Raw genomic sequence first — 13223 nt, forward strand, 5'->3', positions numbered from 1 at the left:
AGATTTGACTCTGATTTTGAATTTGTTTGTTATAATACACTACAGAGCCACCAGAATGATTTTCCAAGAATTCTGTCAACTGGCTATATATCAGTTATAATGTTAATGGACTTATACTGGAATTACTTTTTTTCTTAATCAAATTGAAATGGACCTATTGCTTGCATTCAGAAGGTTTTAGTTGGTCAATCTGTGCTATTCAAATTCAGTCTGGACAGGAGTATCCTTGTTATGACTTAGCATTGTTATACTTGCATCAATGAGATATCACATCTTATAAGACTCGAAAGCCAGTTTGATATAAAAAGTGCTCATGGGTGCTTGGCTCTTCACTGAATGTTATTTTCCAGAAATCTGAACTCATGTTCCTGCTGAACCTCGATTAATGAAATGATGTTAAATAAAGAATAGTCATGATCACCTTTAAAAATGAATAAAAAGATGATTGTCCTTTATTAAAATAAGCCTGAGTGAGCCTGCCATGTGAACAGCACAGTTCTCTATGACAAGACTTTAGAATATAACAAAGCAGTGATCTTAAGCCAGTTCATTTGCATAACATAGTAAAGAAGCATATCAGTTTGCACCAATCAGAATAAAGATAAACGGTTTAATCGTTAACATGCCTGTTTCTTAAGGTCTCAAAATAGTTAAACAGATTAAAAGTCTTTGTGAAACATGTATATCTAATTATATAAACTTACTTTATTATATATAAACTTATAATTCAATATAAATTCATATACAGGACAAAATAAGTATTAACTTTCATTATCCTCTTTGTAATTATGCTGAGTACAGATGGTACAGAATATTTTAGTTTTAATATTAATTAATAAAGTACACCTACCAGGTACTTTATAAAAATATTTTTAAAATTTGTAACCGTATTACATTTATTCTCCCATGCACAACACACCCAATAGTTAAACAGTTGTGTCTTAAGACTGGAATGTGGAGTTCAAAGTAAAAAATAAATAAATAAATAAAAAAGTAAAAGTAAAAAAAGTGCTCAAAGAGGTCTGGCTCTTCACTGCATTTCATTTTCTAGGAATCTGAACTTGTTCTCCTGCTGAGCCTCTTTGTAGAGAGCAATGACCGGAAGGACTTCTTCATCTAGAAACAGGGGGAACCGAGTATGAAAATTTTTAAACCAGGTCTCCTCATAATCTGGTGAATAGATCACATCACTATCACAGAAGACTACATCTGTCTTTTTGAAACCCTCAAACATCCACATGTAGTACTGCCACTTGAACCTGAATTCCTCACGTGGTTCTTCTTTTTTAGTAAGGCAGTCCGATACAGAATTTTCCAGCTGAATCAATCTTTTCTCTCTATTGGTAATACTGGTATAAAGGATGCAATTGTGAACAGCCAAACATCTGTATGTCTTATGTTCCCGCGTATCTATAAATTCAATGCTGGATTGGATTTCATTTTTTATTTCTTTTTTCTCCGTCTTTCTTACTTCAGCTACATTCTCAACTTCCCTTTCCAGCCACTTTGTAAATTGTATTTCTTTTCTTTCATTTTCTACTGCTTTGTTTTTATATTTTCTGGGCATTTTGATTCTTGCAGGAGACTCTATTTTTTTCTCTTCCTGCTCTATAAATTTATGGCAATTGTGGCCCTGTACAGAGTAAACATTATTTTGACCTTTAATGGATGATTGCTTGTCAGTGACCTCAATAGTAATTCCATGTTCAGGAACATCTGGCTCTCCCTTTGATTGATCTTGATTTATTGGCGTAACATTGCCAGTAACATACTCTGCACAATGGCTGTCATCTAATATACTATAATTATTAGAACTTGAACAGAACCCACTATCTTCAGTTTCACAATGTTCTAAAGTAACATCTGGGCTTATCAAACTTGTGTTGCTACTCAGGCTCTTGTTGAATTCTGTTTTCTGCTCTATAAATGCACATACATCCTCCTTTTTATCATATTTGTGCTGTATAGTCTCTAACTCCCCATTAGACATAAATCCTTCTGTCAGTTGTATTCCGCTTGTGTGCTCTTCAGGGTTGGGAGAAACAGTTGCCTCTTGTTTATTAAGATTAAGTGCTTTTCTTTTAGAACCTTGATCAAGTAAAGGAAAAGAGTCTGTTAGAAAAGTATCCTTTTCTTGAGCCCTACTTTCATTTTCTTCTTCTATTTGAGTCTCCTTGTTTTCCTCACCCCCATTTTCGCACTGTACAATTTGAGCCTTCCCTACTACTGAATAATCTTCCTTATACTCCCCAGTTTCCTTATCTTCTTCAAATGCCAGAGACTTTTTGTAGTTTTGTTCCTGATACTCCTTATCTTTCCCAGTATCTTCCATCCCTCTACCAGAATTTAGTTTTTTGCTAGTTGTTTTGGACTCGTTAACCTTTTCAAACAGTTGTTCTTCTAACAGTGACCAGTGGAAATTCTGTGATGCATACAGTTTGCTACTGACTTCTTTGGCTTTTTTACAGTTCAATAACCAATTTTCCTTTAATTTCATGGATTTCAGTAGTTGTTTTTTTACTTCTACTTCAGGTGTTCCCAACCTTTTCTTTAGCTTCTTAATCAGAGATCCCCTGTTCTTGCTTGCAAATTCCTCCATCTGGGACAAACTGTATTCAGCTATAGTGAAAGAGGAGATCGTGTTAGCTCTCAGTGAAATATGAAATTGTGTTCTTTATGTGCACACTTGCACTTATTCCACAGAAATAAAATCAACTCATTGGAGATTATAAGATTCCGAATGAGTTGCATCACTTAGGAAAGGCACATACTACAAGAATCAAAAGTTGGGTATTACTGTGTAGGTAACCAGCTGGGGCACTGTTTATTGTGTAGCAGCTAGGAAATGTATATATATTATAAGACTGGCTCAATTATCTCAGCAAGATGAAGCATCACCTTTAAATGTAAGATACTGGTTGCTTTTACTTGACATCACACACAAGTTAGTAAAGTGAAATATGAAATGAAAACCCAACTTAGCTGTCTAGAGACAGCTAAGCATGTGTGGCAGGTCCCTAGACAGCACTTACAAGCATGTGGTATGTGGTGGTAATTGCAGAACATTTGACCAATGCCTCAATCTTTACATTTAAGATGTTTGAAACACCCAGTGCTAGTAAAGTAGACTGGACAACAAAGATGCAAAGGCTGAGAAATGCATCCAGCAAGTAAAACCAGTGTTACTGTTTGTTTGATTTATTCATTCTCTTATTCATTTCTAAACCAGTGAAAGTTCACCAGGAGTCTGAATCTAGCTAGCAGCATGAAACATGAGGCAGGAATTAAACCTGGATAGAGCTCCAGGCCATCACAAGGACCACCTCACTTACATACCTACACCTACTCATAAGCTGTTTTTTTGGTATGTGTTCAGAAGACAGATTATAAACATGACGCAAAAACATGCAAACCTCTAACAAACAGTGGCTAAGTTGGGATTTGAACCCGGGACTCTGGAGCTGAATGGCATCAACACTAACCACTCACATCTGTTTTGCTGGTGTTTAATGCAAAACGTAGCCAGCTTAAATTGTTACTTACTTAGAAAGGGACCATCCACTTGATTTGTATCTGAAGGATCAGGAATGGAAGTACTTAACTTTACATGCTTGCTTCCTGTGAATGAACAAAAAGAAAATCTAAAATAACTTAAGTATTGCCTCATCACTAACTTGCAATGAGCATGCACCTACCATGATGTGTGCAATCTGACACAATCATCTGTAAAAATGTCTTTGAGAAAGTTGTCAAAATGTTAGAACAACATACCTTGCTCAGGTTCATCCTGTGTTTCAGCTTTTCTTTTGAGGCCTGTGTAGAAATAATTTATGATTGTTTTTAACAGAAAAGTATCATTTTCAGAAGATATGGAGACATGGATGTACAGTAAACATGTGGCTCCATGACAAAAATGAGCAAATGAATCTTACTTGCAACTCATTATTTAATTTTCTCTTGTCTAAAGTTGTGTTTTTTTACTTTTTAAAGACACAGTTACTTTAATTGTTTTAGCAGCTAAGGCAACCATCACACTAGACACCTATTTCAAGAGGTTTTCAGATGTAGCCATCATGATTTTGATGCATAAAGAATTATTATAAGAACAAGAAAAAAGAAACACATAACTCCAGGTCTTAAGTCCTTACACTGGCTTCCAGTTCATTTTAAGGTAGATTTCAAAATCCTCCTTTTAACATATAAAGCCTTAAATGGCCAATGCCCTGCATACTTATCCAAACTTATTATTTCACTCAAACCAGTGAGCACATTAAGATCTCAAGATTCCAGTCTGCTTATAATTCCAAGGGTTAATAAAATAAAAGTGGGAAGTACATTTTTTAATGGTCTGCTTGCTACTATAAGAAGTGCCCTTTCAGTCTCAGCTTTTAAGTGCAGGCTGAAGACTCGCTACTTTAGTTTAGCATACCCTGACAAGAGCTGCTAATTAACTGTGCAAGTTGCATCTCTGTTGTATCTATACTAATAAAAGGCAAAGCCCTCACTGACTGACTGAATGACTCATCACTAATTCTCCAACTTCCCGTGTAGGTGGAAGGCTGAAATTTGGCAGGCTCATTCCTTACAGCTTACTTACAAAAGTTAGGCAGGTTTCATTTCGAAATTCAAAGCGTAATGGTCATAACTGGAACCTATTTTTTGTCCATATACTGTAATGGACGGGGGCGGAGTCGCGTCATCACGCCTCCTACGTAATCACGTGAAACGCCTTGGGGCCGATCGGGAAGAAGGTAGCACAGCGCCTTGATTTAAACAATTCCATGTCTTGGTGGGTTTAATACTATGTAAGCATACATATTAACACGTGCAATTAAACGTGTGCATTTATGGGGTGATTTCTCAGGCTTAAAAGCTCGCTTTTTATTAAAAAAGTAAATGCAAACTGTTTTCATTCTGAAGGGCACAAACCACGTTGGATTTTGTAATGATAGTTGATTAGTAAGGTCTATTAAGGGATACTTACAGAATGATTAGTAATGCCTGTGAATGCCGATGCAAGTAGGAGAATGGGCGTGAACTAAAGAACGATTAGTAACTTGTACAGTAAATGTCTCTAAAGTCTGTCTATTAAAAAGTTATTATATCTTTCAATCCTGTGTATTGATTAAACTACGGACCTAACAAGATCACTACATGGTGTCAGAAGTGGCAGATTGGAAGAGGAATGTGAAGAAGAGGTTCAGCTTTTGAACGAGTCTCATGTCTGTGAGTAACCCGAAAACGTGGTCAGAAAGCGCTAAGATGTTCTAGCAAAAGAGAAAAAAAAATATGGAAGGATTACTGCCCCCACCAAATCTCCAGTTAAAGGGAAATGTAGCTGAAAATTGGAAAAGATTTAAACAGAGATTCGAGTTGTATCTTGCTGCGATTGAAGCAGATAGGAAAAGTGAAAAAATGAAAGCTTCTATGCTTCTACATGTAATTGGCGAAGAGGCGCTAGAGTTGTATAACAATTTTCAGTTTGAAGAAGATGGAGACAATATGAAATTGAACAAAATAGTTGAAAAATTCGAAGCGTATTGCAACCCAAAGCGCAATGTGACGTTTGAGCGTCACAAGTTTTTTTTTACATGTTTCCAGAAAAGCGGCGAAACAATAGACCAGTATGTGACGGAATTGTGTAATAGGAGCTGTTCTAAGAAGAAACCGTCGAGACATCAAAGGACCAATAACCTCTAATCAGAACACTAACACCAGCGAAACAAATATTAACGAGAAAACAAGTATAAATCAGGAAAGAACATCTCAACTGCAAACACAATTAACCAGAAGATCAAAACGTCAAGTAAAACCACCACAACGACTCATTGAGACATGTTGACGATTAAAGGAACATTTTCAATTAAGAAATGCTGAATTCCTTTAACAGTTGTGCTTTTTATACATAGTTTGAATGCTGGATGTATGCCTGAAATGTTCTGGATAGTTCAGTTGTTTGAAGTGATAAAGTTTATCGAAGTAGCATTTGAAATGTATAACATTACTAAGCTTATAAGTACTGCCTTACTTCTCTTTAAGAAAGGAAGGTGTAATGATACTTGATTTAAACGATTCCATGTCTTGGTGGGTTTGCGTAGCTTATTGTCAATATCTTTACACCTGTTTTTAAGACTTATTGACTGAAACGGGCTTTCACTGTATCGCGGGTTTTTTAAATACAAGTGATCGCCTGCCTATCGCGGAAGTTAGTTCTAGACCCATCAGTGATAGGTGAAAATCCGCGATATAGAAAGACCATATAAATAAACATTTTTATAGTTTAAGCCTTAAAATTCCCATCCCACACGCTTTAAACACATGTAAACTTATAAAACACACTTTGTTAACACATATGATATGTGGATGTTGGACTACGGATATGAGTAACATCTCTCTATTATAAAACATTTTAAATTCATGCTAGACAAGGCAGTGAGACAGGAAAACAGCTTCTGTACAGGCTTATTGACACGCAGAGCGACAAGCAGCACAAAGTCCACTTCTCCTTAGCGTGCATTCACCAAGCCCGCTCCCCCCCCCCCCTCACAACGCGAAGTGGCAGGAGCGTACCGCGCCTCGGAGAGGGGGGTTTGAGCGAACGTGCGTTCAGCCCTCACACACCCACACACACACACTCCTCCTCCTCCTTCAGAACGCGCAAAGCGACATTCAGGCATTTTGGCAGAAGCAGCACAAAGTCCACCTCTGCTTAATCTGCGTTCACCTGCCCCCCTCTTCACAAAGCGAGTGGCAGACACATCAACGTCTGATCGCTGCGTATAGTGTTGCTCTGCGGTGTTAAGAGTGTAGAAAGTGTTTAAGAGCATAGGAAGTGTTTATAAGAGTGTGGGAAAGGTTAAAAAGACAGACAGAAAGGTTTATAAGAGTGTGGGAAGGGTTTATATATAAATAATAAAATAAATATAGGTCGGTACTTTGCGGATTTTCACTTATCGCCGGGGGCTCTGGAACGTAACCCCTGCGATAGGTGAGGGATGACTGTATTTCTGTTTTATTTAAACCTTTTCAGTTCGTATGCATAGCCCCATTTGGCTGTTTTAGTTTTTTTTTCTTTCTTCAGTAATATTTAATCTCCTTAAAGAAAAACAACACATTCATTTTACTTTTTTGTATCTCTTTAGTAATATTTTAGTGTAAAAGGATAACCAGTATTTAAACCTTTTATGTTACTTTATAAAGTTATTTTACACAATGTTGAAAAATTAATAAGAAAGCTACATATTTTGGCAGCTGCTGCTTTAATTTTCAATGAAATGAAAAAAGCTCTCCAAGAGAAAACCTCAATGAAGAAGAAACAGTTTGCACTATCTAAAAAGGAGAAACCCTCATTTATAAAGGTTTGCAGCAGATGACTTAACTGAAAATAAATGAATAGTTCCTATGTGTATAATACATATTTATCTATTTTACTTATGCCTTTATTCCAGCAACTTGCAACATCTGAGGTACAATTTGTTACATTACTTTTGTTTCTTGCAGCACAGGCAGGTGAAGTGACTTCCTCAGGGTCACACAGTGATGTTAGTACCAGGATTTGAACTGACAAGCTCCGGGTTTGCTGAAATATTACTGAAGAAAGAAAAAAGACGAAAACGGGCAAATGGGGCTATGCATACAAATGTCCATCCATCCATTATCCAACCCGCTATATCCTAAATACAGGAGCCAATCCCTGCCAACACAGGGCACAAGGCAGGAAACAAACCCCGGGCAAGGTGCCAGCCCACCGCAGGGCGCACACACCCACACACACCAGGGACAATTTACAATCGCCAATGCACCTAACCTGCATGTCTTTGGACTGTGGAAGGAAACCGGAGTACCCGGAGGAAACCCAGACAGACACGGGGAGAACATTCAAACTCCACACAGGGAAGCGAACCCGGGTCTCCTAACTGGCACCTTTCACTGCGCCACCATGCCGCCCGCATACAAACTTAAAAGGTTTAAATAAAACAGAAATATATACCTTTATTTTTACTTCCTTAACTTGTGGAGGGTGTATCCTGTAGCAAAGCCCTAAGTTTTTTCATGAAAGCCCCTTTCAGTCAATAAGCCTTAAAAACAGGTGTAAAGCTAAACTTGCAGCACCGCTATTCAATTACACTTGCCTAACGCCTCTCCTAAGGGGAGATACTGTGGGATCTGGGCATCAGTCAAAGCACCAATCACAGGCCCGATTAGAAATCGGGAAGCTGTGATTTGTCGTCTCCCTCCCATGTAACAATAATAATTCTTTGCATTTATATAGCGCTTTTCTCACTACTCAAAGCGCTCAGCAATTGCAGGCTAAGGACCTTGCTGAAGGGCCCAACAGAGCAGAGTCCCTATTGGCATTTACGGGATTCGAACCGGCAACCTTCCGATTGCCAGTGCAGATCCCTAGCCTCAGAGCCACCACTCCAGATGTGCAACAATCACAGCCCGCGTTACAACGCACTATGTATGTATGCGTATATGTATATATGTATATGTGTGTGTTTATGTATGTGTGTATATGTATATATATATATATATATATATATATATGTATATATATGTATATGTAGATATGTATATATATATATATATATGTTTACATAACCTCTTTAACACACTACTTCTCCGCTGCGAAGCGCGGGTATTTTGCTAGTTTGCAATAAACAGCTTGGCTCAAGGGCGGACTTTCAACAGATCACAGCTAGACAGCTGCTCTGCTACATACAGCCCAGAATCAATTTGTCTACAAATGATTTAGCACAAGGTTCCCCATGATTGTGCGGTGCAAAAAAAAATATATAATATCTATATATTAATATCCAATAAATGCTTATTTTGTACATACCATCACAGCAATTACCATCACAAAAAAACACAAGGAAACAAAATAGATCAAATTGAACCATACCACTGTCAAGTAATTATCAGGAAGCTAACAGTCACCACTTACAATTTAGTTTAAAGTTGAAATTAAAAATAAAAGCTTTTGTGAATAGTCGAGTTGTAAACTATTTCATTAGTATAATTCAATGGCCTTAGAACACTTTGTATTAAACAGAAAGAAAATAAAAAGGGGAATAAATGGTGGTCCTGTTGCTTCAGATTTATTGAATGAAACATAAAACCAATAAGGATTAAAACAGTAGCCTTACATAAATGCTAAAATTTCACTTTTACTGGTTAGATAACCTGTTAACAACATAATCTTAGGTTAGCCCGGGTTAAGGCAACAAAGACTGTGATATATAGTATTTTGGACAGACAGGAACTTATTAAATGAGAAAGAAATTGCTTAGAAAGTTCCATCCATCCATCCATTTCCCAACCCGCTGAATCCGAACACAGGGTCACGGGGGGTCTGCTGGAGCCAATCCCAGCCAACACAGGGCACAAGGCAGGAACCAATCCCGGGCAGGGTGCCAACCCACCGCAGGACACACACAAACACACCAAGCACACACTAGGGCCAATTTAGAATCGCCAGTCCACCTAACCAGCATGTCTTTGGACTGTGGGAGGAAACCGGAGCGCCCGGAGGAAACCCACGCAGACACGGGGAGAACATGCAAACTTCACGCAGGAAGGACCTGGGAAGCGAACCCAGGTCTCCCAACTGCGAGGCAGCAGCGCTACCCACTGTGCCACTGTGCCGCCCGCTTAGAAAGTTTTCCATCAAAAATAAAACCACATCTTATTATAGCTATTCTGACTTTTAGCAAAAATTCACCTTTGTATTCTTGTGCCATATTACCCCAACTTCTATTGAACTGCACCCAACGCTGCCTTTGTATCAGTAGTTTTGGAGGTACTGGACATTGAATTTTAAGGCCAGAAATATTTCCTGATGTCAAGTTCTTTAAGCTGCTCTTAACAGGAACTGTTCCTTTTCTGGGATGGAATGATTGTACAACATACTGTATGTACATGGTTAATGACTCTAAAAACAAGAATTTGGTGCACAAGTTTGAATTTATTTTGAATTTTCTAAAATCCATAAAGGGTCAAAATTATACATACAGGCTCCAATATATACATACTCCCCAACTGATATTTGGTTGAATGTCCTTTAGCAAGTTGCACCTCGACAAGATGCTTTTGGTAGCCATCAACAAGCCTTATTGCTTTTAAACCTTTTTTTTACCATTGGATGTAACAAATCTATTTGTACTGCTTCAAGGTCACTTACCTTGTATCACACTATCCTCTAAGTCAACTGTTCTCTTCTGCCCTGTGGAAAAAAAAATTTGAATGTAATTTTATTTACAAAAACTCTTATGTCGCCATTTTCTTAGTAGTTATGAATGCCACATAAAGGCTCTTGCTTATGAAGCTGCCAAATGTAGAAACCTTACAGGACCAGCAAGGGTTTCTGATGGAATTTAACACATTTGGGTATTAAATACAGAGCACATATGGAACAAATGATCAAATCACATCCAGAAAATCTCAACAATAAAGGAAAAAGTTATTCCCTTTTAATATTAAACAACATTCTTTACAGTTTTAATCCCATCTTTCATTTATTCCACTTTTGTTATTGATAGTTCTCAAAGTCTATGAGCTAGAATCACACAGAAACATTTATGGCATCTTACCTTCTTTCTTCGCTCTTAGTTTACTGGCATGTCCTCTCAGGTTGCTTTTGTCTAACACCATCACAGTAACGTCAAATGCTTTCTTACCATAAACACTCACTAAATGTTTCTTTGTATCTATTTTATCAGCATTCTCCAATTCAGAGGAGGATATATTTTGGAATCCTTCGAAGTTAATTTTAAGCAATCGGTCTTTGAATCGTTTAAATTGTTCACTTTCAAGGTCCTCCAGGGAATAAAGAATTTCTTCCTCTTCGTCAATCATTTTTGTATGATTTTCTAAAAGCTGGAAAAAAAAAGAAAAAAAAACTTAGAAAACTGCAAGCAACTTTGATCCATGGTCTTACAGCTGAAAAAATAACCTACACAAGATAAATAGAGATACAAAAATCATAAATATGAAAATAAATATTACGCACAAACAAAATGCATTCAGTGTATTGTTCAATTTTATGTACACATGAAAAGCTCACGCTTCCAAAAGTGGAATCATTATTTAACTGATCATGTATACAATGTCCCATACTTTACTAAGAACTCTGCATTATGCTGCAGTAAACATTTCTCATAAAACACAAAGGCGTCTCCATATTTAACAACTAGTGATTAAATAAACAAATGCATGATTTATTTGAAATAAAGTAGTACTGTACTTTATTTCATGGATTCTTTATATTTAAATATAACTTCTGAAAACTTTTTTAGCTATCTAGTTTCAAGATAAATTTATAGCTATTACATAATATATTTTTTATTTAATGTTACTAAAATTGTTTTTAGATATGTTTGTTTTAAATTTTCTAGGTAGTCTAAAAATTATATGTATTTTTGAAAAAAAGAGACCAACTTGCTAATTAGAAGACCTTTACAGTGTATTTAAAAAGTTTTGTACATTGTACTGAATTGTACAATGGATTTTGGATGATCTTCTCCAAATTTTTGTCTTCTTGTCAACTGTTACTTGTCAGATTGTGGACCTTTACATCATCACTTAGCAATGTAGTCTAAAAGTATCAAATAATGTTCCAGAAGTGCCCACAGGACCAGATGTATATTTATCCATGGACCGTGTTGTGCTATTAGATCATGGACTTCAAACTCAAGACCCACAGGCTGAATTTGTCCCTTGGACCTTTTTAATGTGGTCTGCTTCATCAGTATTCAAAACATGTTATGTATGGTAATGCGTTAATCATAAATTTTCTCTAAAAAAGCATTTAATGTGCATTTGATATAGATTCTCTCCATGTATAATTTCCATTTGCAACTGACATTAAAATGTATTTCCAGGGTCCACTTGCATCTTGTTTGCTCATCACAGCTACTAACCTGTAGTTAGAACGCAAACTGACCCAACAAGAAAATGTGAGAGGATGGTGACATGTCACAGGAGAAAACAGAAATTTTACTGATTTGCAATAATGGATATAATGAGGTTATTAGAAATAAACTTGATGCATTAGGATTGAAAGTCAAGATAGTGATAAAGAATTTAGTGGTAATTATTGATTCTGACCTAAATTTTAAATCACATATTAATCAGAGTACTAGGACTGCATTTTTTCAGTTAAGAAATATAGCAAAAGTTAGACCTCTTATAACATTGCAAGATGCGGAGAAATTATTTCACGCTTTTGTTTTCAGTCGACTAGATTACTGTAACGCACTCCTCTGAGGACTACCCAAAAAAGACATCAATCGATTGCAACTAGTACAGAATGCAGCTCCTGGAATCTTAACTAGGAAAAGAAAATCCGAGCACATCACCCCAGTTTTGATGTCACTACACTGGTTACCTGTGTCATTTAGAATTGACTTTAACATACTGCTTATGGTTTACAAAGCCTTAAATAATCTCGCTCCATCTTATATTTCGGAATGTCTTACACTCCAAATCATAACCTTAGATCTTCAAATGAGTGCCTGCTTAGAATTCCAAGAGCTAAACTTAAAAGAAGTGGTGAGGCGGCATTCTGCTTTTATGCACCTAAAATCTGGAATAGCTTGCCAATAGGAATTCGCCAGGCTAATACAGTGGAGCACTTTAAAACACTGCTGAAAACACATTACTTTAATATGGCTTTCTCATACAGTAGCTTCTTCTTAGTTTAATCCTGATGCTCTGTATATTTAATTAATTGTCATAATTATTCATGGTGGCTCCAAAATCCGTACTAACCCCTACTTTCTCTTCTGTTCTTTTTCAGGTTTTCTGTAGTGGCGATCTGCACCACCACCACCTAATCAAAGCACTGTGACATCCCTACATTGATGGATTAAAGGCCAGAAGTCCACATGACCGTCATCATCAAATTCTTCCATGAGAACCCTGAATATAATGAGGACTGATTGAGGTCATTTATGTTAGGTAGAATGCCTAGAGGGGGATGGGCGGTCTCATGGCCTGGAACCCCTGCAGATTTTATTTTTTTCTCCAGCCGTCTGGAGTTTTTTTTGTTTTTTCTGTCCTCCCTGGCCAATGGACCTTACTTTTATTCTATGTTAATTAGTGTTCCCTAATTTTAATTCTTATTTATTTTGGCTTTTTTCTCTTTCTTCATCATGTAAAGCACTTTGACCTACATTATTTATATGAAAATGTGCTATATAAATAAATGTTGTTGTTGT

General features: G+C 36.8%; 1 protein-coding gene across 1 annotated transcript; it reads right to left on the bottom strand.

The window, feature by feature from the left end:
- Positions 1-422: 422 nt before the first annotated feature.
- Positions 423-10871, bottom strand: LOC127526927 (uncharacterized). Its single transcript, XM_051924143.1, has 5 exons — positions 10596-10871; positions 10187-10228; positions 3772-3813; positions 3544-3618; positions 423-2619 (listed from the first exon to the last, which is right to left on the bottom strand). The coding sequence occupies exons 1-5, from the start codon at positions 10858-10860 to the stop codon at positions 1031-1033; spliced, it is 2013 nt and encodes a 670-aa protein (XP_051780103.1). The 5' UTR covers positions 10861-10871; the 3' UTR covers positions 423-1030.
- Between the last annotated feature and the right edge of the window lie 2352 nt (positions 10872-13223).

Source organism: Erpetoichthys calabaricus, chromosome 3 (genome assembly GCF_900747795.2).
Source record: "Erpetoichthys calabaricus chromosome 3, fErpCal1.3, whole genome shotgun sequence".
NCBI classification, from domain to species: Eukaryota; Metazoa; Chordata; class Cladistia; order Polypteriformes; family Polypteridae; genus Erpetoichthys; species Erpetoichthys calabaricus.

What these genes read in the sequence shown, in the direction of transcription:
- LOC127526927 (XM_051924143.1), bottom strand. Translation starts at nt 10,860, where the DNA reads ATGATTGACGAAGAGGAAGAAATTCTTTATTCCCTGGAGGACCTTGAA. An exon ending in AGAGGATAGTGTGATACAAG is followed by an intron (nt 3,814 to 10,186) that starts GTAAGTGACCTT and finishes ATTTCTACACAG; the next exon opens with GCCTCAAAAGAAAAGCTGAA. An exon ending in AGTGGATGGTCCCTTTCTAA is followed by an intron (nt 2,620 to 3,543) that starts GTAAGTAACAAT and finishes CTTTCACTATAG; the next exon opens with CTGAATACAGTTTGTCCCAG.